The sequence below is a fragment of the Sebastes fasciatus genome, chromosome 6 (assembly GCF_043250625.1).
Source record: "Sebastes fasciatus isolate fSebFas1 chromosome 6, fSebFas1.pri, whole genome shotgun sequence".
In the NCBI taxonomy this organism is placed as follows: domain Eukaryota; kingdom Metazoa; phylum Chordata; class Actinopteri; order Perciformes; family Sebastidae; genus Sebastes; species Sebastes fasciatus.
In genome coordinates, this window is record NC_133800.1 from 13603091 (window position 1) to 13629961 (window position 26871).

At 39.5% G+C, this 26871-nt stretch overlaps 1 protein-coding gene across 4 annotated transcripts in view; it reads right to left on the bottom strand.

Annotated features, from left to right (window-relative positions):
• Window positions 1-26871, bottom strand: part of ccser1 (coiled-coil serine-rich protein 1) — a 147910-nt gene that overhangs the window by 65709 nt on the left and 55330 nt on the right. For all 4 annotated transcript variants that reach the window (XM_074637700.1, XM_074637701.1, XM_074637704.1 and 1 more), the window contains exons 8-10: window positions 23073-23150; window positions 10689-10766; window positions 4393-4473 (exon numbers count right to left, since the gene is read on the bottom strand). In XM_074637700.1, coding sequence (XP_074493801.1) covers window positions 4393-4473; window positions 10689-10766; window positions 23073-23150 — 237 coding nt within the window. The remainder of the gene's footprint in view (window positions 1-4392; window positions 4474-10688; window positions 10767-23072; window positions 23151-26871) is intronic.

Sequence of the window (26871 nt, forward strand, 5' to 3'; positions counted from 1 at the left end):
CACTGCATTAGGAGGATAAGGTTATTGTGACCAGACACTATTAAAGGAGTGTGGGGATAATATGATACCTCCAACATACTTCCAACACTCTGAGACTGAGCTTGTTCAGTTCATATTTGTGTATTCTTTTTCTAATGGACCATACCGTATATCTGGTATGCTAATATCGTGCTGTTTTCCACCTGCAGAGTAGATGAGACACTTACGCGGCACTACTTGAATTCCAATGATTACCTGCAAATTAATCAAACCACTTCACCTCAAAGAGGTGATATAATTGAGTGTACTTTCAAAGATTAAATCCCTTCTCATACACACTGTACTGTAATACAGAGCATCTTTCTTGCTTCCCTCCTGTTGAGGCAAATCAAGGTGTCTGAAATTAGTTTTAATTAAATTAATTGAAATTAATCAGTGTCAAGAAAAAAGATTACCAGAACTCGTGGACAGGATCAAACACCGACTCCCCCTCAAGACTTTGACAATCAGAGGATCGCCAAAGGAGACTTAACATCATGTAAGTAGGTTGACATACAAGCCGCATCCTTAAGATGCTGCAGGCAGCCTGGATGATATATGGACTCTGATTAGGAGTAATATCGCTTCATTTAGATGTTGAGACCAGAGGAAAAATAGAGGTATGTGACAATAAGCAGGCTACATCAATTGTATTTGGTTTCACCTTTAGTGTGGTTATTTCCCTTAATTGGTGTGACTTTTACTGTTATTTAGCATTGTTTGCACTGACTAGCTGAAATTGAAATCTTATTAAGACAGACAGCGTTTTGGACACACACACGGTCCTCAGTTTACTTCACGGTGAAGTGAAGAAGGTCAAGCCAATTCAACCCTCACTCTTATTACTTTGTATTAAGATAAGACAATTGTACAACTGCTACTTTGCGTTTCTTATTCATGTATCCAGTCACCTCATTTTCACACACTACCAGAATCCACCAGAAAAGTGGTTCAACGGCTCAAACTGTTTATATTTTTGGAAGTACCTCAGGTGTTAAGTCTGAAACATTAACAAATATGAATATGTCTTTCCCTCTTACTCTTTAATCACACTTGATTATAGAAACAGAATTCAGACAGACCCTCTACAGAATACACCATTTGGTTCATTGACAAGGTTAATAGGCATCCATCCCCCTTTTTATTTTCATAATTTTTTTTAACTTTTATTCTATTCAGTATCATTCTTTATCATTTAATATTATATATATATTGTTTTTTTTACTTTTTATTATTCTTATTATTTTCTGTTGGTAAGAGTACATTTGTATTATATTACAGATTGTTTATTATAAATAATGATAATTCTTATACTTTGTACGGCCTCTCGTGTGGAGAGTTGTGTTTTACAAGTTTCAATTATTAAAAGCACAATAAAAACAGTATTAAAAAAACTAATAATAATAATAATAATAATACCAAAACTGAGGGTATCAAACAACATAAAAATACCTGTCACAGTCCAGCTTTTTCTCTGGGTTTTTTTGTCCTGAGAAAAAAAACGTCTGGGCAAAGAGTTATTATGTAAAACAAAGTAGTTTAACTAAATGCATGCTCTGTTAGTGGCGTCATCTTACTAATGTGCGAATTATGCCACATGAGGCATGTCAACACATAAAAACACACAAACAACCAGATTATTGAATGAATTATAATGTCGGAGGTATAAATGCAACCTCTTTGACTGGAGTTACTTTGACACCTTTAACAGCATTTTATTGACTTTTCTGTCCAAGGCCAGGACTAATGGCTGCTTCACAAAACCAGCACACACACATACACACACACACATGGGCATACACACAGGCAATGACAAACACATGGGCAGGCATACAAATGTGCACACTAACACATACTGCACACAAAAACCCACACCTTTCCTCGCTGTAGCCTCCAGTACCGACAAATATACAATTATGTGAGACCATTTCAGGCTACATTATGAGAAATGCATTAGTCGGTGATGGCAAATGGAGCACAGCGCAGACATATCTAAGGCTGAGTGTGTGTGTGTGTGTGTGTGTTAATGTGTGTGGATGTGTGAGAAAGTGGTGGAAAGAAAGAGACAGAGGGGGAAACTTAAAACATAGGAAAAGAAAAAAACTGATAAAGGAAGAATGATGACAGTTATCATAAAAATGATAGGATTGAGGGCTGTAACGTCATGCAGACGCACGCAGTCAGCAAAGGGGAATTTTTGGGAGGCACACTGAGCCGTTTTCATGGCCTGCACCTGTATTTGTGACTCATCTTGCACCGCAGAAGAAACAAAGTAGGGGGAGTGTCGCTAGCAATCCAGCGCTGCATTGCAATTTTTGGTGTCACGATTCACCATCTACAGCCCGCCTGTGTGGACCTGGTCAATAGTGCACTGCGCAAAGTGAATCTGTGTTTTGGGTTTTTTTAAGATGCTAGTTGGGGGACACAATACCCACCCCAGCCAAAGCCTGTTCACCCCGCTGCCGTCTGACAAGTGATATAAAAGTATCCGCTGCCGTACCACCAGACTTCAGAGCAGCTTCTTTCCTCAGGCTGTGAGACTCATCAACTCATCCTCCACACTCCACCATACAAAAATATATTTTTGCTTTTTTTGTTTGTCTTATGTAGCAAAATGGGACTACAACTGCATTTTGTTGTGCAAACCTGTTGCACAGTGACGATGAACTAAATTGAACCCACATAGAACTTTCTAAAAATCACACAAACCTCTGTTAAAATAAGCATGTTATCCTTGTCTGTTTCACTTATATTTTACATTATTTTAACAATAGACACAAATATTGCATATCAATAATCTCAATACAGTTATATTTCTGTATTATAATAATTCCAGCAAGGTATAGTAAAGATTAACATCTGGTTCTTACCAGCAACCCTCATCCACAACTGTAAAGTCCTATTCATTCTCTAATTTGCGTGGTGCACTTTGTTAAAGCACAGATACACACACCAAATCCACAGTGAAAACCTGAATCAGATCTTGTTCCGTCACCACCAGGACGTTGCAAAATAACCAAACAAAGTTCGAAGTTTTAGAGGCAATGACACTGTCAAGATGAACTGGACAAGAAATGTTCACTCATGACAATAAAACCTTCTCGTTTTCTGTCAGAGAACAAACTCAGGACCATCTCCCTGTTTCCAAGGGGGTCTGGCAAATTTAGCACCTGAAGCTCAGTACTTTTACTGGCAATAGACCTGTGGTTGTAATGAACAACATAATGTGGATTAGCAGAATCATAATTGTTCATTTAACCGATAGTTTATTTTATAGTTACAGTACGGGACTCTCCTCAGGATTTTCTACTCCATTGTGAAACTGTGAGTGCATTATAATAGGAAGAGCACTTTTCTGGAGGGAATAAAAGGTGCCAATGTGATTTACCATGATTTTAACGCTGATCATATGTGGATGAATCTCAGTGCTATAAAGCAAATGACAATCTTTTACTAAATCTCTGCATCCAAGTGCAAGAATATCAAGTAAGTGCTCTGTGTAGCCAGTAATTACAGCACAGTGGTGGAAAGGTTGCCGTTCTGCAGCACATATATGAAAGTCAAAAGAGGGAAAGTCTTATTTCTGTTATGTGCTTTGACACTTTATGAGAAAAGTCAAATATTATCTTTGAACAAGTCAGTGTATGTTAGTGTGGGTATTGTGTGCACTCACTCGCTCGCACAATGACACAGCATTCCTCCTTTAACAATGCTTCTTGCCAACTTTATACGCAGCAGGATTAAAGGTATGAAAGAACTCTCAGAGGAGAAGAAAAAAGAGCTTTAAAAGAAGGAAATGAGAAACAGAGAAACAGCCCCCAAACCGAGTTACAGGCAGCCATTTTTAGACAGTCATCCATTAGCTCTGCTGCGTTCCCATACTGTCAGCCCCACGTGAAACCAAGGAGGCCAAGTCGAGGGCCTGCTGTAGGTAGTAAGCAGCACAGCACCCTCTCTCAGCACTGTGGGAATTGGAGGAAGGAGGGGAAGGGCCGGTAGTGGACTATAATATGAATGTCACTGCAGTACAACATCTTTAGAATGAGTAAGATGGATTAGAGCTTTAGCTCAATGTGAAAAAAGATTCTCTTAAAGCGATGGGAAAGAAAAGAAGGAAGGAAGGAAGGGTGGGGGATGGCGGCTGTGGCTCAGCATAAAACACACAGATAGGATAACAAAGTAAGAGGATAGAGAAGGAAGCGGCTTGCAATGAAGATTTTTGTTAGCTTCATTTAGTGATTTGTAATCTTATAGATTCAGGCGTTCTTGCATAAAAGCACATTTCCAGTGCTAGAAATGCAGCGCAGATTGTTTGTGTGTTTGTGTCTGACAGAGCAAAAGAGAGAGGGTGCGTGTGGTTTGTGTGTATCTCACCTCTGGCCCCATGTGTTCTGTCTGTGTTGCGCGGTCAGTCATTTGGCAGTCTTTCATCTTCAGGGCAGCTTTGGCACTCTCCTGCATACAAAACAAACACACACCCATCAGCCGCGTCCAAAAATCTCACAAAGAAAGAACATCAAATACGAATAAATCAGAACAACTAAATGTCCTCCCAGCAGACTTACGCCTCGCATCAACTCGCAACATTTAGTATAGTTGGCTTCGATGCATGAATAGCTATCAAAAGGAAAGAAAATACTCCAACTCTAAAGAATCTCAACAAAGCCAAATCCTTTTTCTCTCCTTCCTCTGCCTCTCCTGGAAATCCAAGAGGTCATAAAACTGGGCTGAATTACAGGAGAAGTTCTCTACAGCCAAATGTTGGAGTAGGGACCCTCCTCAAAGTGCAGCAGTAGAGAAGAATTCATAAAAAGTGACAGCTAGTACCGGCCAGCCTGCTAGAAAGGTCCTTCTGGGAGATAATTAATAGGTTTCTCCTGGCAGATTTACAGACGGAGGTGTAGAGAGAGAAGTGTTGGCCTGTCCTTTAAAATACAGCACTTTCAACTTGACCAGGAACCTCTCGACTCCTGCGTTACCTCTGTGTGATTATTTTGAAATGGCAGGTTTTAAGTTCTCTAAATGAGAAGAACCCAGCACTATTTCCACCGGGAGTGTTTTATGACGATGTCACTAATCATTCTGACGTGCTCGCCCCACGCTGCTCATGGGTCGGGAAACAGAACGGGTTGAAAGTTGCAGTGCTTATGAAATATTGAGAAATTCATTAACCTTGATTAAAATGAATCACCCAAATTAGGACAAGTTGTAAGGGGGGTTAATGGTAAGGAGAATGAAAGAAAGTTAATTTATTATATAGCTCTAAACCCAATACACAGTGCTGTTCAAATCCAGCAGAGAGCGATCTGACAGATGAGTTAAAAATGTGTTTTCATTGGTCATGCCCATGCCCACATGAAAAGCAAAGGAGGCTAAATGTTGCAGTTGGAGCACGGCCCTTCAACAAAATGCACCAGCAGAGAGAGAGGAGAAAACTCATAAAAAGTGACAGCTAGTGATGGCCAGCCAGCTAGCAGGTCCTTCTAGGAGATAATTAATAGGTTTTCACTGGCAGATTTACAGACGGAGGCAGAGCGAGGAGAGCGTTGGCTATGAGCTGCCCTTTCCTTCGAAATGCTGCACTTTAACTTAGCTGCGTCAGGCAAGGTATTAGACTCACACAGAGACACATATACACCTTCACATATGTTCACAAGGACAACGTGGCCCCACGAATGCACAACTTCATGAATTGGAAGCAATGGCCTTTGTTCCAAGGACATACGGTGCAGTTAAAAAGAAGGTTAGGCTGTGGCTGCAGTAGGGATCCAGGCTAGTATTAGACAATTCATAAATACACACACAAATACAAACATATATATACACACACTTCTGCTCGTGAAAACAAGCAGTACAAATCAAATCTAGCTGGCGTGTCAGGAGCCAGAACATCCCTGTCAGGGAGAAGTGCCAAACAGATGAAAACACTCAAGACACATTCAAGGTTGATCAGCATCTGTGTGTGTTTGTGCACGTACAAGCAAATGCATGGCCTAAAGACTGATTGATGGGTCCATGTGTGATGTGGGAAAAAAATAAACATTTGGTGGCTTCACCGTGTCACCATATGGGAGAGAGAGAGAGAGAGAGAGAGAGAGAGAGAGAGAGAGAGAGAGAGAGACTTAAAGGAAAAGGCATGTGATATTCTATATTTCAACAATTCCTAAACGATTATTTGATTATACTAACAAGTATTGCTTGTGTATCCAAAGGCTTATACGGTATAGCTTATTCCTCTGTGTCATAGACCTCTATTGTTGTCCAAAAGCCATTAAAAACACATCAATGAGCCACACTGTTGCACTCGCTGAAAAAAATTTTCCTTCATTACCATGAACATGAGCACTTCTAGTTTATTTTGATTAAATACCACATACACCGTCCTGCTTCTGGAAAGACTCCCTCTTACAAATGCACCATTAACTCCTGTTTTAGTAACGCTTGCTAAAAAATACAGTACCTTGCTGTTTTAGGAAACTTCTCATCCTTGTTAAAATGTTGACCTTTTTTTAAAAATGTACATCTTCAGTAGGAATGAATAGGCTTGGAGCTGAGAGCCACAGATAGGCTGGGGAGCTTGGGAAGTTATTAAGAGATGGACTAATGAACTGCTGGTTTCCACTGGATTTACTAATAAGAAAAATATAGAATATCACCAGCCTTATCCTTTAAGTTGGCTACTTCAAGTTAAAAGTCAGTTGTTTTTGACACTGTCAGAGAGGTGGTAGGTTAATTATTTAGGAATTGATGTAGTTTGTAGTTAGGTGAAATGTATTCTGGTTAATAACCTTCTTGACCATGTCACTATAATCTTTTGATAAGCTTAAATCATTATCACTAGGGATGTCAAAGTTCACGCGGTAACGTAAATTCACTAATTTCTTTAACGCATTAACGCAACTTGGGAGTTTTAGGTTGCAACGGGCTCAATTTCAAAGCTAGAGGGAAGATACTGGTATCATTTAAAACTAGAAACCCGAAGGAATCAGATGTCGCAAAGGAGGCTAAATAACACCACATTTTGGTGAGAAAAACTGGCATGGCCATTTTCAAAAGGGGCCGCCTTGACCTCTGACCTCAAGCTATGTGAATGAAAATGGGTTCTATGGGTACCCACGAGTCTCCCCTTTACAGATATGCCCACTTTATGATAATCACATGCAGTTTGGGGCGGCAAGTCATAGTCAAGTCAGCACACTGACACACTGACAGCTGTTGTTGCTTGTTGGGCTGCAGTTTGTCATGTTATGATTTGAGCATATTTCTTATGCTAAATGCAGTACACCTAAAAATATAAGATCTACTATAGGAGCCTCCAGACAAATCAATCTGAGCTACTGAGGACTGCCACAGTGAAAAAAATATCATTTTTTTTCTATAACTTCTAATCAGCTAATTTAGACTATTGTTTTATTCATTTAATTCCATTTCCTTGTAAAATGGAATCATAATTAAATGTAAAATGCATTATAGATTATTACAGGCTGCTTCATGTATTTATTAAAAATAAAACTAGCTACAAGTAAATATTGACTGCAATTAAAAAAGTGCTTTAGTGCGAGGGTGTAGAGTATGTAACATTGCCTGTAGACATGAATTTCAGAGAGAGAGAAATGATTGTTACATGAACTATTAAACACTGTCAATAGACTTAATACAGCTCCTTTCTGGAGTGGGTATTGTACAAAGGAAAAGCTCAAGGTCTGAATAGTGGGCAACTTCAGACGCGGCTGCGTTCTGGGGAAAATGTACCCGTGCATGTGACTGTCTGAGTGGACATTTAAGCCATCAGGTAAGAATGAGGTCTGAATACAAGTGTGCTCAATGTGGTATTAAAGCTGGCGTAGGCAACTTTGGAGAAACCAGCAAGAGTAAGCTATAGATGTTGAAAGTATGGCAGGCATTACCGGCTGTATGGGTTGTACAAGTAGCTGCTGCGATAGTGAGCCAATCACACCTCGCAATAAATCGAGGAACGCTCGTGGTGATTGGCTGCAAGCAAAACAGTCATCTTCTTCTAGATCTTGGCACAGAAAAGATCGATTTCAGGTATCATTTGACAGAGAAGATCGATACTGCTTGGTACAGGGTTGTTTCGGTCGATACCTCAAAGGAATCAGGCACTGATACCCAGCCCTTGAAAACGCCTATCATTATCATAATGAACATAAACTAAGAAACATGACTATTGTTAGTACTCACAGCTAAGCTAGCATGTCAGCATTGGGCTCTTCAATCATTTCAATCAGGTGGAATTAAATGATTGGACGGGCTTATTTCAGGCCTGCGACAGCCACAGATACAAGATTTGTATCTTTTGTTTGTCAGAGCATTTGATTTACTGTTTGCTGTGAGGATGTAAAGAGAATTTCAACACATATAACAAAAAAACGCTTTTAAAATAAACGTTCTACCCTAGCTTTAACTTCACATTACGGGCACACAGTGCTGAACACAGCCCACACAGAAAGACAGGAGGATAGGTGCTGCTGAGGGAGAAAAATGAGGAACGACTGCCAGGAAGTCATCAAACAAACAGATGCCAAATGAGACTCAAGTCAGTGGGTTGGACTGGCATCTCTCGTAATAGCGCTATAACACAGGCACATTATCCCGCTAAGGCCTGGCATAATGTCTGCATTACATTGCTTTGATAGAACAGGTGACAAATTACAGACATGTAGATGACATCGATGAAAAACATTGCCGTATGGAGAATTTGTGCAGATGAACATCACGCTTCCAAATGGGTGGAAAGGAACACAGACGACACGATAAATTTAGCATTTAAATCCCCATATTTCATGGGTAAAATTTGGTTATTCCAAATATCCAAACATGGAAATGACTCCATGCTTCCCATCCTTGTCTACAGGGGGAAATTTATGAAAACATTATACTTCTCTCTTGGCTGGACTGGAGACCAATAATAATTCTGCACTTACATTAAGTTGGTGGGAACAAGCAGTTTACATTAGCAAAGATGGAAAATGTGGGCTTTCTGGTGCCACGCCATCTGATACTGATGGTGTGGATTTGAGCCAACTATAAATCTCACATTCATTTCCTCTCTCTTTCTGTGGTCAGTCTCCTCTTTCCATCCGCCCTCTGCTGTATGTCATTTCACACAGCAGAACAGCAGAACAGCAGAGGAAGGAAAACTGACAAAGCTGTTTGGCAAATTCTTTAACTAAAGTAAAACTTCCCAATTCTTTGAAATGTTTTTTAACCTTTCTAAAAAAAGAAGGATTTTTAATGCTTAAAAGGGAATGAAAAATGTGTGCTTCAAAGGCAATTAGTCTTTAATTTATACCCGTAAAACAAATAATTCAAAAACATTCAAGCTGTTTTAATTATTAATTTCAAAGTTTAGAAAAACAGAGACCAAGAAAAAGAAACTGTGATAGAGATAAAATTGGATGAGCAAACCTTCCATTTATCAATGTCTGAGACTATGAGTCGCTTCTCTTATTAGTTACAAAGACTTTACAGTATTTTGGAAAAATATTTTCCTTCATTTGATTTGTTTATATTTCCCATTACTGCACACATAGTTCACTGAATGATCATCATCAGAGCAATCTTCTGGCTGGCAACTGCTATCTAATACCATATTTTTGAATGTAAGGAAGTCAGAATGGAGCCGTCATTTTACAGCTGATTAGACTGTTGTCAGGCTATTAAATAGGCGTTATCGGTCGCTATAAACACCATAGATGTGGGTCCTATTACACCCAATATTAGGTTGTATCATCTATTCACATGGTAGAGCACTGAAAGAGAGTATAAAAGAACATGAGAGCGACCTCTAGCAACCATAGTAAGTGTGACAGGAGCAGAAGCAGAAGTCGGGCGCTTTAGTATAGAAACTCCATGTGATGCGGACGTTGGGGGTGATGGATGGGATACAAAACACAGGGCTTTCACCCAGGAGACCGGGATTCGCATCCCGTGTAAAAGTTGTGTTTGTGTTCAAAAGAGTTAAGTTTCACTTTAACTTTTAAAATGTAGTTATTTTAAGCCAAAACACAATGTTTTCCCCTTAACTTAACTAAGTGTTATTGTTGCCGAAACCTAACTAAGTTGTAGTTTTGTCGCCTAAACCTAAAGAAGCCTTTGTGTTTGTGTTCAAGACGTAACGTTTCATTCGGTTTTACAACATGTTAAAACGTGTTGCTTTTAAGTTTCGCTTTCACTTTTACAGCGTAGTAGGAGTAGTAGGCCCCTTCTGACCCACATCTATGGTGCTTATAGTGACGATAATGCCTATTTAATGGACTGATAAGAGTTGAATCAGGTGCATTTTCTTAGTATGTGTAAAAAATCCTTTGAGAAATCTGGTCAGTAAATGCTTCACTTTTTTTTTTTTACAGAACTATGAACAACAAAACTACAGACAATAAATTAAAAACTTCTATATCTTTCCAACCTCGGTAGTACCGACTAAAAGTCATTTTGAAACTCAAAACACCAATTCTGGGGGAAAAAAAGTGGATTTGGTGATTTAAAAAGAATCAAAATTATTCTACAAACATTTACACAAGGTGCAAAGAGGAAGTCAGACATCAAGAAAGATGCTGATAATGTTTTGTATTGGATTCACATTTAAACACAACCCTGTCTATTAATATTATTATTGTGATGTATATTTGCTGGTTAGTGGATCTTACCAGTTCACTGTGGAGTCTGAGAATCAGTTCGTCTTTCTCTCTCAGCTGTTGCAGCAAGGCCTCCTCTCTGCCGGGGTCCTGAACACAAGCAACAAGACACCATGTCACACATTACTTACAGTAGGTCACTGCAGACAGCAGTGATTTATCCAAGCGACCATATTCCCGCAAAAGCATTACATAGAGCCTTAAGAGGATGACAACATACAAAAGGTGTGTGTGTGCGGGTGATTCTGTGGCTGTCTCCATAAAAGTTAACGCGTGTTTGCGAGTGTTTTATGTGCATTCATGAGTGTGTTTGTTGGTGGTCTTGCTAGTGTGTGTGTACATCTAATAAAGTTGTCATGCATGCAGCGGCAGACATTGCGATCTCCTCTTCGCCCTCCGTGTCTGTGATAAACTTGCCGTGTCCTATGGCGGCACCCCAGAGCACACAGCACTTTAATATGACCTTGTGTTGTCAGAGGACATTACTGTGGGGAAGATGGAGAGCAGCAACAGAGACAGAAGACAGGAGAGGGAGGAGAATAATAATACTCATAAAAATAACTTTATTCTTATGGCACCTTTCAAAACAATTGTTACAAAGTGCTTCACAGCACACAAAAAAAGAAAGAGATGGTTATAAATGATTCTAAAAATAGCATTATGTCACAATAAAATGTGTTTTATGTTTATGATGTATTCAATTTTATGACTATGATTGTGCTGGGATTTTTATTCAAGTCTCATTTATCCAATAAACAAATGAAGTTCCTAGAATTATTTGACATGACTTGTGTTTCAAAGTTACTGAAGTGAAAACAGCCAAATTTAAAGTGTGCCAACCTGATTTTTGATGGCAGGGTTTTGTAAAGCCCAGTTATTTGACTGTCCAACAGCCAAGAGGGAGCTGCCAGACGATCTCAGGCTACACACTGACTCATGGGGAGGTCGAAAATCAGAAATGTAGCTGGGCTCCAGACCTCACAGTTTTGATTAAAATAGTCAACTTAATTCTAAAAGTGACAGGTGGCTGCAATGTGGACAGAGAGTGGCACAGTGAGAAGAAAGGAGAGTATAAGAGGAAAGCAATAAGAGAGCGAGAGAGAAGGAGCAGATGACAGACAGACAGACGGTCATTACCTCTTCAAGGACATGAAAGCAGGAGACAAAAAGAGGGGCAAGATAACAGGAGGAAAATGAGGGGGAAACGGGAGGAAAGGGGGACAGTGATAGAGAGAAGGAGAGGACGGAGAGCGCCTGAGGCTGAGCATGATGGTCTGAGGCCGTGGGGAGCCATCTAGCTAAAGGACAGACTGAGAGTCAGAGGGAGACCACAGGGAGCCATATAACTACAACACCGTCCTTTAAATGACCTCTCTGATGAGAACACAGACAGCTAGTCTGATCCTCAAGTCACATCAATAATCAATACAGCTTTAACCTGTACACAAGTGTGTTATATCATGATTGTTACGATGACCGTAGATAGCTCGAAGTAACAAAAAATATTTTTTAAGAAGCATAGAAAATGTTGTATTGGCTGCATGATAAAGACATTTGGAGGTTGATCACAATGAATTGTACTCAAGCGTGTCTTATGTCTTGATTGAATGGTAAACTAAAAGACCAGTTTATTATCAACCAACATGGATAGAATCTGTTAATACAGAGTAAAAAAGCAATACTTTCTTTTTATAATCCAGGTTAAGTTTCATATAAACTTTCATAGTGGGTTTGAATTGATGGTTAAGGTGGGGGTTTGCTTGAAACGAACAAGTCCGTACAACGCGTCGTACAGCACGTCCAACAACACGTCGTACAACCACGTCGGAAGGCAAAAGTGTGTATACCAGAATGAATATACCTGAAGTTGGGGTGAAATGCCTACATTTGTGATACATGATTTTTCACACAAAAAGTGCCAGAAATAATAGTGTGAAGAATGAAAAAGGGAGCTTGACAGAGAAGTTTAAACGGGGTTTCTGTAGGGCTCACCAAGTTAAATTTGAGACTTTTAAAGACATTTTTAATACCACATATAATGCAATTTAGCCAGCAGTATGCAAAAAAAATAAGTTGTATGGATTTAATTAATTTAATTAAAAACACTTGGACCCAGATAAGCAGAAGAAAATGGATCGATGGATGAACCAATTAGAAATGATTAATTACTTTAAGTTGATTACAGGTTTTGCTAAAATCAACATTGCCTATTCTGAGATGGAGAGCTTCCTAGCTACTACAGGTACTGTAGCTAGCAGTAGTGACAGTGTTTGCTACAGGTCTGTTGGTGGTGACTGTATGGAGTCAGATCAGTCTCAAAATGAAGGAATGCACACAGAAGGATTCACAAATGTATTTTGTGATTTATATATCCATGCACGCAAAATAGTTATCATTGTATATAAATGTAAAAAAAAAATCCACATCTAAAAAAATAAGGTTCTCAAATATATTTCTGATGCACACACAAATATTTCCTTGTTTTAAATATACTGTATGTAATAGAAATCCACAAATATGTGTATTTAAAAGTATTTGCAAGTTTCATCAAAAACATATTTGGATGTTGTTACATTTATATACAAATTGTTGAACCTGCATTTACAAACCACTTTTTTACTTTTGTTTGTGAACTTTGTAAGCATTTGTGTATGGGTTTTTTGAGACTCTCCTGAAGTCGCCCTATCCACAAATGCATTTTTTTCAACAGGGAATTATCCGTAGCCAATCAGATACCTCCCTCCTTTTCAACCAATCACATGAGCAAAATACATTTGTGAATCCTTCTGTGTTCATTAATTAATATTGAGACTGATCTGACTCCATATGACTGGAATTCCACAAAAAAAGAGACTGAACAGCCTCCTGCACGCACACAATGCTCACACAATCCCTCTTTTAGTTTATAGGGGTATAATGTCTCCCGACAGCTCGCAATCCCACACAAAAATATTTTATAACTAACAATAATGAACATAAACTAAAAACTTTTTAATACCTTCTCAGGCCTGAGAATTGAACGCTTTTTAAGACTTCTTTTTAATGTTTTATGTAAAGCACTTTGAATTCCCTCGTTGTCAAAAGGTGCTATACAGACACACAGAATGAGCTTGTAATGTCGTGCTATTTATACGCCTTCCCGTGAGGCCGGGTTGGTTTCTGAGAAAGTGTGGTCCCGTTTCCTCACAATTATACCAAAAGACACTTTCAATCCAGAGTGACAGCTAAAAAGCATGTAGCCATGTTTCACAACTTCCAGGGGTTATAAAGGCCAATATACTCAAGATCGGCAAGTGTCTCAAAAAGTTTTGTTGGATTTTACATGTCTAATTGATGTTAATGTCTGCGTGGGAGGCTTTACATAGTCACAAGATAATGGTCAATGAGGACAAAGCTAAAAGCTTCACTAAGTGCTTCCATGGTGATAAAACCTATAACAGAAAACCTTCCCACTAGGAAACCGAAAAACAATTAACAAAAACAAAACCCAGCAGTGATAATTTTGACTGTTTACCTGGCTTTATAGGAGAGAAACTGGTATTTATAGATAAGAAGGATATTTGTTTCCCTACTTTCAGAACACAGCACCAAAATTACAAACATGAGATTTGGATGGGACTGAAAAAACACTAACATGCTGTGACAATTACAACATTAGTCAGCGTCTAAAATTAATTTCACCCGAATAGGACTGAAGGCTGTTCTAAATGACCTGTCTGCCTACAACCACTCAGTGTGTGTATGCTTCGGTGCTCTGTCTGTGCATGTGTACGTACAAGACACTGCATATATATAGTTTCAAATGTTCAGAAAAGGCTTCTGACTAAATCCATGTAAACTTGAATGACTTGTGTGGTTTGTTTACATGTCAGACAAGACCTTAAGAGTAGAAACAGAAAGAAAGAGAAGGAGGTGGGTATAAGCTGTGAGAGAAAAATAAAGAGAGAGAGAGAGTGAGAGATAATGTACCTCAACTAGTCTACGAAGATTTAAATGCCAAGGGGCTGGACATGCTCATACGACCTCAATGTGATGACCTACAATTAAATGTGTACTGGCATAACTTGGTTGTCACTCAAATACCCACTGCTGAGCAAACCATGTACTATCCTACAAAAACATTCAAAAAGAGAAAGACATTAAAACTCAAATGAGAAACTTTAATCTGCTTGCTTGAAAGGAGCGCCACAATGTGCATTTAGTCACCCATCAGGTGGCATTCCAACCAATTGTTCAAGGCTGAATTGAATGCAAAATGCTGTGGAAGAAAAGTGAGGTGTGCAAATTTATTTCTAATGTGATTGGAATGGCCTCAGTGGGGATAAATCTGATCAAAATCATTGGAGTGCATCCACTTTATGTGATTTTGTATAGAGGTTGAGGCCACTTTATGCTTGCAATCAGCAGCAAGTTGAAGAGGGGATGGAGATGAATTACATTCCCCTTGTTAGCAGAAATTATTCAATTTGTTAACTTTTTTTGAGAAACACACATTTGAGAAAATGTGAGGGTTGTTTATTATTTCAACACCCCTCTTCCTTCAATTTGTATAACAAATTGCCTATTCCTTGAAATTGGGAAAAGAGGTGTGAGAAATAACAGCATAATCAAATGAATTCTCCTTAATACCGATTTACCAAACTCCTATCCATAACTTTCCACTTCTGAAATCACAAGTGTCACCTTTAGTTTTTAATGTAGCCTGACTAACGGACAAGAACTCTTTGTCAGAAGATCTAAAACAAACCCCATTCAACAAGTGGTACAGAGACCAAGTTAATCACATGTAATGTAGGCAGAGGTCTGACCATGTGGAGCTCATTATGTGATCACAAGAATCAGGAATTAAAATCTAAATATATCATAAGAAAGCCACAGCAGGTGAGATATGAGATTTTCAGTTTGACCTGGATTGAACAGGAGTTTCTGACAAGAGTATGCTGTATATTAAATAGAATGAATAGAGATAAATAACCATGTCTGCGGCCATCTCCATACATATGTCTTCATATACAGCATACATATCTAATTGTTCCTTGTGTTCAAACTGTAAATTACTTAATATAGGAGTTTTAACCAAGTTTTGAGTATATAATATGGTCGCAGATGAAAAGTTAGAAAATGACATATTACTGGAAAATATCAGCATGCAGACTATTGTCCAAAAATGCAATGCAGATGAGAAATGGAGGAGCAACTCTCAGCTTGAAAAACAAGAGACAAACCAACTGAAAACATGTTGGTTTGATCCAACAACCACTTACAAAAAAATAAAAATAAAAAAATAGTAGTGACTCCCTAACATTTTACTATTTTTTGTGGATTTTGCTGGCATTTTTATTTTTTTCTTATTTATTTAAATTTTGGTCTGAAAAGGGTCATTTTCCAACCCCTTTGTCTGATTGATTTCCATTAGTACATTTCCTGCTGGTACAAAATACTAAAGCAGTTTAATTATTTGTATACTTTCTCCCAAAATAAAGCACCCCAACATGAAGTACAAAGTGGTGTTATTAAAGCTTCAGTGCGCAGACATTTTTTGGCATCATTGGGCAACAAATCCATAATAACCTTTCAGCATATTGTAATTCAAGCGTTCTGAGAGATAACTAGACTTCTTCATGGCTCTGTTTTTTCAGGCTTTAGAAAATCTAGCCCAGGTCACAGGTCATTTCAGAGTGGGCAGTGCTTGGTATTACCTCAGCAGATCTCAACATGGACTGCCAGGTCACAAACTTTCTCATTTTACAGCTAAACAGTACACTACAAGATGTTGCTGACAACAGGCGAGAAATAGGCATTACAGTAACAGAATATTGATGCATATTTGATCAGCGCTGCCTAGTTTGACCATTTGATTGGAGTTTGCGAGTAATTCACAGCCGGTTCTCATAGACGGCAGCTGGACGGCAGGCTCCAGATCAGCTCTGATTGGTTGTTTTCCTCCGGTCTGTGAAATATTGCAGATGCCTTTAGGAGCACCGGAGGACACCAGAGACACATGATTTTTTTCAGATTACCAAAATAACTTTTTTAATCATATTTGCGCCAATCTCGCCTACTGCTGCTTAAATATATTGTATGGAGCAGGAGCACAAAAACTGAGTACAGAAAGTGCCACAATGTAAACCAAATAAATGACATTCTCTAAATTTCAAATGTCAGTCCTTTGCTTGGTTATACGTTGTCTCCTATGGCTGTTTTGACAACCTACGGTAATGTACCTGGCGCTTTATATTCATGGCTGGATTAAAAAAGAACATTTACAAAGCTGTGCACACTGACCCAGCATTAAGTACAGTAGCCTACCTCTGGTATGAAATATTTGTCCATGTCTTTGTCATCCATGTCTTTATCTGTCTTAATTTCTGTCTGCTTGCTGTCAGTGCTTATCTATTGCCTGTCTGACTGACTATAATTATGACTTTAATAGCATACTATTTATGCACGCTGACAGAAGAGGGCAAGAGAAGCAGCTTAAGTGTAAAAAAGAGAGAGGAGGTGATGAAAAATGTGTCATTTGCACATGCAGATACAGTATCATGCCTTCAAGAATGTACAATTAAAAACTGTGACCTTTGCCACCTGTCTTTATGAATTAACTCAGCTGTCAGTAGACTCTAAAGACCAGGTCCAGACCATTATCTCCCGAGTGTGCTATGATTCAGCAGCTTTGAAAATAAGAAAAAATCTGTGCATCTGGCCAAATCCTGTACACTATAAGCTGTGATGGTGTAACTCTCCTATATACACCAAAGGACATGCTGTATCCGGTGAGCAGCAGCAGTCATGAGATGCTATAGGTACTCTATCTGTCCAAAGCACCTCAAAAGGCAGTAAAGCTGACACCTCGCACAGAAACTATTAGGCAACCTGTCAAACCAGTTCTGTGATATTTAAGCTGTTTGAAAAAGAAGAGAGATGTCACCTGCCGAGATGTCCTAAAAAAACAGCAATAGCCACTGAGCTGGAATTATCACTGAGAGACATTAAATATAGCATAAGGGGTTATAAAAATTAGGCTGATTAAATGCAGTGAAATAATGTACTTCAACTATATCTCATGTTGCTGAGAGAGGAACCCACAGACACATCAATGAAATAAAAAAATTAAATATTAGAGGACCAGAAGCTGGTTGCACAAGGACAGGCTTTAACTATGGCTTAGATCTAACAATCGGACGTCAGATATAATTCTTGAATATTTTAACTGGATTAATTGTCTCTGTGTTCTGATTGAATTAATATGCGAAGCCTTTTAAGCTGCTCCGCTCCACTCAAACCAGCAGAAAACATATGCCTTCTGGAATCATTTCAATTATGGTTTTGCTGTGAATATTCAAAGAGTTTTGTGGCAGCAGGAATCATATATACATGTATTATTCTAAGCAGTTGCTGCAGCCTCTTAAATCTCTTTCTGTAGTCATTACTCACTCCAAACTCTGCTTTCCTCTTATCAGCAGGTGCCATGGATTATTACTTCAGAAGCACAGCTGCTAAGTGTTGAGATAGCCTGGGATAGGGTAGTTAACTTGAAACTTTTTGGTCTTCCTTTTTAAACAACTGTTGCAAAGTAGCATCAGTCTTAGAAACAATGCTGACCTAATGCAGTAGATCAGTCTAACGTGTCTTTGTGCGACCAGCCCCAGACTGAACTGAGGGTAGGTCGTTGGTGCGAGCAGCTTATTACGACCCATATTTGTGTTTATTGTTGGTGGCTGTAGTAATTATGACGGGAGCAAAGGAGGAAGTCAGGTGACGTAGTATCAGGAGGGACGAAATCTGCGTAGGGAGGAGGTCCGGGTGGATGGATGGGTCAAACAAACAGGAGACTGCTATTCGTGTCCTGTGTGAAACCAAAATTCAATCCAACGCTGACTTATTTTAACTTACGTACATAAGCTATCTTACGTAACAAACTTAACTTAGGTCACGTACATAACGTATTCAACCTACATCACGTAACCTAAGGTATGTAACAAGCGCACTTATTTTAACCCAAACCGTGATCTTTTCCTAAACCTAACCAAGGAGTTTTGTTAAAGTTTCAATTCACAACGTTAACCAGATGTTTCAAACTGCGGCCGTTCCACATCATGTGCCTGTCGCTTATACTCTTCAACGGTCATATATGTCGTTTTGGGAGTCATTGGCAAACTACCTATTCTGCTGTTTTGGTTATGAGGTTTTGCTGCGTAATGAATAGTTTGAGATGTAAAAGCAAAGTCCAAATTTCACTACTAAATGTTTTGATTTTCTCTCAAGAACTCATATCACAGAAATACTGAGAAATTGAAAATTCAGCACAGCAAATCCCGAGAACTGTTTTGATCACCTGTCCCTCTCTTTCACACATTCACACACTTCAGCTTGTGACAGTGTGTGTGAGAGGAAAAACTAGCCATTAGTGTGAGGCTTTGACAATAGACAGGAACAGTGTTTGGGGAGGAGGTTACCTGGAATGAGAGAGAAAAAAAAGAGACAAAGATGGAGAGAGAGATGCACAGATGAGACTGGCAGTCTGTTTTGTGCTCCTGCCTTTTCTTAAATAACATTTTATATAGTTTATATATGAATGCGTTTCTGATTTCTTGTTTGCATGAGTTCGTTTTGTGTATAGTGCGTGTGCCCATGAAACTTAACATGTTTTCCTGCACACATGTATATGTTTAACCCTCTCATACTGCGGCATTGGCGTGGAAAACAGTCTAAAATTATACATTTTGAAGTCATTATAATTATAAATTATTAATTTCTAATTATGCAGCATGTGGCACAATGATAAATGTTTGACTATAAAAAGAAGTTCCTATGCCTGCTGACACAAAGGTGAACGTACACAAATGCCAATTAATCATCTGGGTACAGAAGTTGCTGTCCTAGACGTTTTTTTTAACACACTGGAGCTCTGAATACACCTCCGGCAACCACATTAGTGGGAGATTTCTACTTCAGTCTTCTGAAATACAGTAGAACACTTTAACTGGGACAAAATCTGGTAAAAATCATGTCATATGCATTGGGTCTAAATTAAACTGGGGCGCACTGTGACACTGCAGCCTCTCAGGTGGCTACCGTAGATTATTTTTACACCCGCGGAGTCGCTTTCTGGAGTGCCAGGACAAATTCTCTTCTTCTCGCCCCTCCCTCAAACCCTCCTTTTCTTCTTCCCCTCCTGTCCCTCTTTCTCTAACGCCCTCCTCCTCAAACTCTTCCCTCGTTTCTCCTCTCTCACCTCCATCTCTTGCACTCCCGTATTCATTTTCTCCTCTATACCGAGTTATCTAACTTAATGTCTTCGAAATGAATGCATTCCCTTTGTATGCACCTCAACTATAGCTTCCACATTTTCCCATAAAGCCGTTCTTCCTCATCCCCTCGCCCCTCATTCCATCTTATAGTCAAGTAGAACGATGTCCTATTCTCAGCATTGCAACTATTTCCTCATATTCTCCTCATGCAATATGCCCTCTCCATCTTTATGTTATTTCTTCTCCATGCCTCCAGCTCTGTTAAGGGTTAGTCTTTGCCTCCGACCTTCCTACTCATTCACTTCTATATATATATATACACTCACACTTCCTCTTTCTGCGTAACCTCAATTCCTCCTTGCTGTTTTTCTCCCTGCTCTTTATATCAATCTCCACACCTCCCTCAGTCTCTGAGACCCGCGGGATCGCCGGTGATCACGACCAAATTTACTGTCTTTCAGAGGATGTAGCAGGCTCATGCTCAGTGCTGAGCTGCATCTCAAATGAATCTCCAGCTTTCAGATGATGTACACCACTTCTAGGTGAAATATATTGTTGACCTGCTATGTTGACCCCCTGTACACCCCTAAGAAAGACAAAGAAAACCCTGTCTAATTGGGTCTCTTACATTCCACTATCAGTTAATCAGAAAAAACAACACTATCACTGTTTATGAAAGGGATTTTGTCCAGTTTTTCTTGGATGCCAGCTGGTGCTTGTTCTACAATAAAAGACTGGCAAACAAACATGTTAATAATCTGGTGCATAGATTTCTTTCTTTAAAAATGAAAATCTTCACATTTTCTTCCACCCCATTCAAGTTTCAATATCTTGTAATATGTTGAAACTTTTTGTCCATACAAGATACAACGAAAGCTCCAGATATAGCCAAGGAAAGTAAACCTTGCTCTTAGAGTATCTTTATTACAGACACTATACCGTATGTGTTCCCAGAGTCAATAATGGCCCTTCATGCTCATTTCAAACCTATAAGCTTTATCCAAAGGTAGATAAATGTCAACCTTTAGATCCATCTTTATGCCTGGATTATTGCATTTTCTTTGTTCTGCTATTGAATAATGGTTACAAGTCTTTATATTTGTGGTTTGGACTGTTAAACACACATTTGCCCTATTTTTTTTTTCCTAACCTCCCCCGATTAAACTTTTCCAGCTGTCCACCTTCCCTGTCTGTCTGTCCATCCGTACTTTCCTTCATGAGGGAGTTTGAGCCAGCGCTGCTGTCTTCATGCTGTGTCCCACCCTACATTTTTAATTTTTCCTTATCATCCAGCTGCCACTGATACTCCATGTAGGTCAATAAAGAGGGCATGCACTCACACAAACATCCACCCTCTCTCACACACACACAAACAAACACAAATACACGCATACAAACTAAGACATGGTGGCAAACATCACCAAAATACAAAATACTGTATGTAGCCCTGTGTAAAAACACACACTGTGACACAGATATGCTTAAGTTCAGCATGCAACCGCTCACAGACATTTTGTGCAGCATTACACTCAATACACATCCACTCAATATTGTTGGCACCGTGTCAGGTAGTAAGGCCTTAATTTGTGGTTGTTTTACTGCACTACATTTTACTGTAAGTGCGTCTCCATGTATGTTTAGGAAGGGGGATTTAAGTCTCGTCCCGACTGCTCCTCTCTCCTTTGACGGTCTAACAAGAACTCTGCTGCCACCCAACTAAATCCCAGAGAAAAGCCTGACAAAATGCCCTCCCTTGGTAAACCTAAACCTTACACACACACACACACACTTGAGCACTCACACACACACACACTCCCAGTCCCTGCAATAATAAAGCTTATCTAGATTGCACAGCTCTGGTGGACTAGGTTGACAGAGGGGGTCTGGGGCCTGTTGAGCCAATCAAAGCACTTTGCCCCTCTCTCCTTCAATTTCTCACCACCTCGCTTTCGCTACTCTCTTCTTTATATTTCCCTCTCCTTCTCCCTCCCTGCTTTGCTCCTCTTCTTCCTATTTGATCTCTTCATGATTCATTAGAAGCTGGTGTGGAAAAAAGGCTAATTGTTCTGATAAGGGTAAAACTGAATGAGACACATGGATCAAAGGAGGATCCAGTTTTATATTTTGTTTTATCACAGACAGACTGCTGTGCTCTTTTAATTGAACGAGCTGTCTCCGTGTATTTGATTCTTGTGTGAGTAAATGTTGCTAAGTGTGTAGTTGAATTTAAAACTACCTAAAAACACAACAGAGCTCCACAAAAATACTGTGTGTATACAATGATGGAATAAACTGTATTTGGCTGTAACATTTTAAGCCGGGCAGATACTTATTAGACAATTTAATAATCTTTTAACACACACTTCATGTTTTAATCTGCACTTCTGCACAACCAGAATCTGCAACTCTCATGCTCACACTGTACAGCTCAATCGACAGGTCACAACGCGGCTGCTTACACTGAACGCAAGCACAGAACCCCCCAGTCAGTTTTGTCCATTGACAATTCCAATTAATTTTATTTAAACAAGACAACCACGTCCTCGACAATGTTGACAAAAAGAGAGAAAGGCTGCGTTCCTTTGCAAAATTGTACTAAGATGAAAAAGACAAATATGGAGCTGCAGATGGCTAAAAGATGAAGACAATATGGTGTCTCTTCTGCAGCAAAGTTCAGTTTTATATTACAGCAGTCTCAAGACTACAGTTTTAGCCACAATGTGTCCAATACTTCTCCAATAACATTAAAACAGATGACTTAACCTGCCAGAAATCCATCTAATTGTCTGAGAGCCAGATCATTGATCGTTCAGGCAATTAATCAGACGACAACAAATCTGGCAGAAGTTTGGACCATTTCTAAAATTAGTAGGGAACGACCAATTCGGGGCAAAAATTAGGCTTAATCCGTACAGCGTCTGCTGGCTTAAATAGTTGATTCTTCCTTGAGAGACATTAAGTTACAGTGTGGATGTTACTTACAGTTAAACTTGTTAACAGATGTCAATGATATTTAGTCGAAAGTTGGCTCAAGCAACTCACTAAACACCCAGTAAACATCTCTCCTTTTCTCTCAAACACAAACATACAGATTCAGTATTGTTCATGTGCATAATGCAACATAAAATGGTCTGTTTTAGGTTACCTTAAATGGAAGGGACTTTTCACTGCAGGGGCTGATGGGTAGAGACTGGAGGCTGCTGGCAGGACTTGTCTCTGTGCTCTGCAAAAGACAAAAACATGAAAGTAAAAATAACATCAAGATGAGGTTTGTCATTTACATTGTGAGTGCTGCTGATAAGCTAGTGATGTGCACAGAATGATTTTTACAGGATCAGTCTCAGTTAATACTCGTCTGTTTGGTGTTTTCGCTTTTACTCCTGGCAACTTTTTGTTGTTGAGTAATATTGGCAAAATCAATAAACATAGAAGTCTGGCTACTCATTCAATAAGGAAATAGAGATAGGTATAATAGGCTACTTCTATCCAGATAGGTGCTCATTTAAAAGTGCAGTGGTGAGGTTGCAGATTGCAACCAACTGAAACTTCTCCCAGCTGCCAAGAGTGTAGGAGAACTACGGTGGCTGATGTGAAAACAAGAATGGCCCTATCTAGAGCCAGTGTTTGGTTTGTTCGTTCTTGGTTACTATAGAAACATGGTGGCTGGCTCTGTATGTAGATATAAACGGCTCATTCTAAGGTAACGAAAACACAACAATTCTTATTTCCAGATGATTATACACTAAAGAAAACATACTCTTTAATATTAGCCTATATTTCATTTCTGACAATAGATCCCCCTAAATGCTACACACTGTTCCTTTAAGCTGCAGCATCCTAAACCTTAGTGTAGTAATCATTTTCTACCGAATATCTGCAGGACAATATTACATCTAGTCTGTTAATATAGGTTTGAAGCACCTTTGGTTCATAAAATTGGAGGACAATTGCCTCTATAAACACGACTTCATGTTGTAACTTTTGTTTCACCTGGTTTCTTACATAATCTCTGTGTTTTCTAACGCCAGCTGTGATCAGACACATTTTGGCTCTGCTCCTCGACACAGGTGTCTAGTGGGCAGCGAGCAGGGGCAGCTAGAGGGGGTTCCAAAACACTCATACACACACACACACACACACACACACACACAGCGCATACAGCGCATACATTCATGTGACGAAAGGGTGCACATGCTGTCAATTTGCTGACACGCACGCTCACAAACACACACACTCCTTAAAGAGAGCAGACGCTGGTCTAAATGTCACCTGTGAGGGCTTATGATAGGACAGATGGTAAAGCTGGGGAGGATAAAGTCATGTCTTCGGGCAGGACTGCTGATATTGATGTAATGCTGCATGGTAATGACATGACAGCACACACAAGGAGGATATGACAAGATACACGACACGGACCTGACAAGGAACATGGAAAGGTAAAGTGACTACATGTTCCACACACTTAGTTTTCTGATAAGCTCTATTTCTTGCCATCTGCTGCCCTCTTGCAGTTTTATATGCAAGCCAACCTCTCTGTTGTTTGAGAGATGACAATACTTACAGACAAGACACCCTAAAAAGGTGCTTTGTAGGCTAAAATCCTGACTTTTGTTTGTGCATATTTTTGGCCTAGTTTCAGGTTTTGAAGGCAGCTCTGAGAAACATCAGAGCCCAAATCTTTGCACAGCATAAACTTGATGGTTTATTGGTTTGGCTGACCTTTTAAAGAAGCATACCTCCCTATCAGAATTATAGGTGCGCTATGGCGTCGGGCCCTCAATGTGTCATCGGTGATCAATGCTTTTCCCCATGTGGAGAGACAGGCGCGCACTCACTGACGCCCAAACACTCTCTCTCTCGTTTCTCTCTAACACATTCTCTTTAAGGTCACCCCTGTCCCACAGGCCCTAACACACAACTGTCCCCACAATTAGATGTGGTTCAGTAAAAAGCCTTTCAGATTTGAGAATGAGGAAAGCTGCCTGGGAGCTCTGGATTTAATGACTTGCACTACCCAGAAGCTAAATGTCTAAAGATGATGAATGGCCTTAGAAAGGAAAGCAGGTTTTGTAGTTTTATACACCCCTTTAATCACATTCACACATCAGTTAAATCAAGAAATGAAAACCTTCAAATAACTCAAGGTGCATTCATGCCCACTCTCTCTCATTGACATTTGGCTTTTTATCGGAAGGCAGCACCATTAACAACATACTGTCAGGCAATTTAGTGAGCTCTTTGGAAAACACGGTGTGAGTGCTTTGAATTTGAAATGCCAGTTCTGCTCGGGTATTGTTACGTTTTTCCCTTGTTTTTTAACCCTGGGCTTCAGGAGTTCTTGTGTCAAACTAAACCTGTAAAGAAAGTTTTCTGCTTCGTTTAAAAAGCTGGTGTAATGATGGCTGCAGAGATGAATGCCACTGACTTAAATGTAATGAACAACAGCATTTTCAACTATACTTTACTATACTGAAATCTATCCTTGTAACAGCGCCATGCTGCTGAAAAGATTTGGTGGAGGAAGCAAGAATGGGCTGCCGCCACTAGGCAAGCAGCTGCCTCGGGTGTAAGAGTCACTGGGACGGACAGAGACACAAGCTAACTGGGCCCGGCGGTGCATGTGTGGATATTGCACAACCATGCCCACAAAGACTGTGAGTAAATGCTGCAACAAATACGAAGTCACAGTTTTGCTAGAATCCATGGCTGACATTGACAAATGGGGATCATTGTGTTCGGCAACATTAATGCACACATGGACAGTGGCATTTTGGAAATGTTCCTCCGTGCAGCCAACAGGATCAACTGCTGGGAGAGAAATACATCGAGGATGGATGGAGTCTCTACAGCTGCCTTAAATATGCTAATCTGATAAATAGGATGCACAAAACAAACACAGGAAATTATATGGTGTGATGTATTATCTGGCCTGTCGGTCATGCATGTCATGTTTAATGATATGCATTCGTTTATGCTTTGGGTATGACACTCGCATTTTATGTCATAGAGGAAGAGAGAGATGCAACCAGTGGGCAACCTCTGAGTCTGAAAAATTAAGCCAATGCAGAAGTGCCTTGAACTTGTATTCTTTCTAATAGCCAGCAGGGGGCGACTCCTCTGGTAGCAAAAAAAGAAGTCTGATTGTATAGAAACCTATGAGAAAATGACCCTACTTCTCACTTGTTTTATTACCTCAGTAAACATTGTAAACATGAGTTTATGGTCTCAATCGCTAGTTTCAAGTCTTCTTCAATACAGCATGATGTTCATTTGATGCAACAGAACCTTGAAAAGTAGTTCCAGGGACTAAAAGTCCCAGAAACTTTTGGTGGAAACCCACACACCCCCACATTGAAGTTCGTGGTTCGCATCTTAACCGCTCCTTATCATAACCTTTAGACAGCAACTAAGAAACTGGCATGTTATGTTACTTTTTATTTACTACTTCCAGGTCTTCTTGCTGACAACTGTTGAGCTACATTAGACTTCTTTATCTATAAAGCTGGCTAACATGACTGAATAGTGCATTTAAGCATTATCTTAATCATAATCTCAGGTGGCAACAGCGCTTTAAAAAGATTAAATTAAGTCTAATGCTCAGTCATAAGGCATAACAAATTACATATATCATGTAAATATCGACTTTGCCATTTTTTTTTTTATTTTATTATGTTGTTCAATAATAATGATACAGCAGTGATTGGTATAGAGTAGAACAGAGGGAGAAAATCTAGGAGATGAGATAAATATTGGACTTTTGGACTTGAGCGCTGGCTTCATAACTGTTAGTTTACACTGCACTGCGAGTCATTAGTGTAATGTTTGCCTCTTTGAAAGCATCTCCCAGCCTTTTCCGTTGTTTTGAGCATGACTTATGTGTGACATACTGTATAAAGCTGAGCAGTGTGTTGAATGACATTCGAGAGAAGAGAAGATAAGTTAAG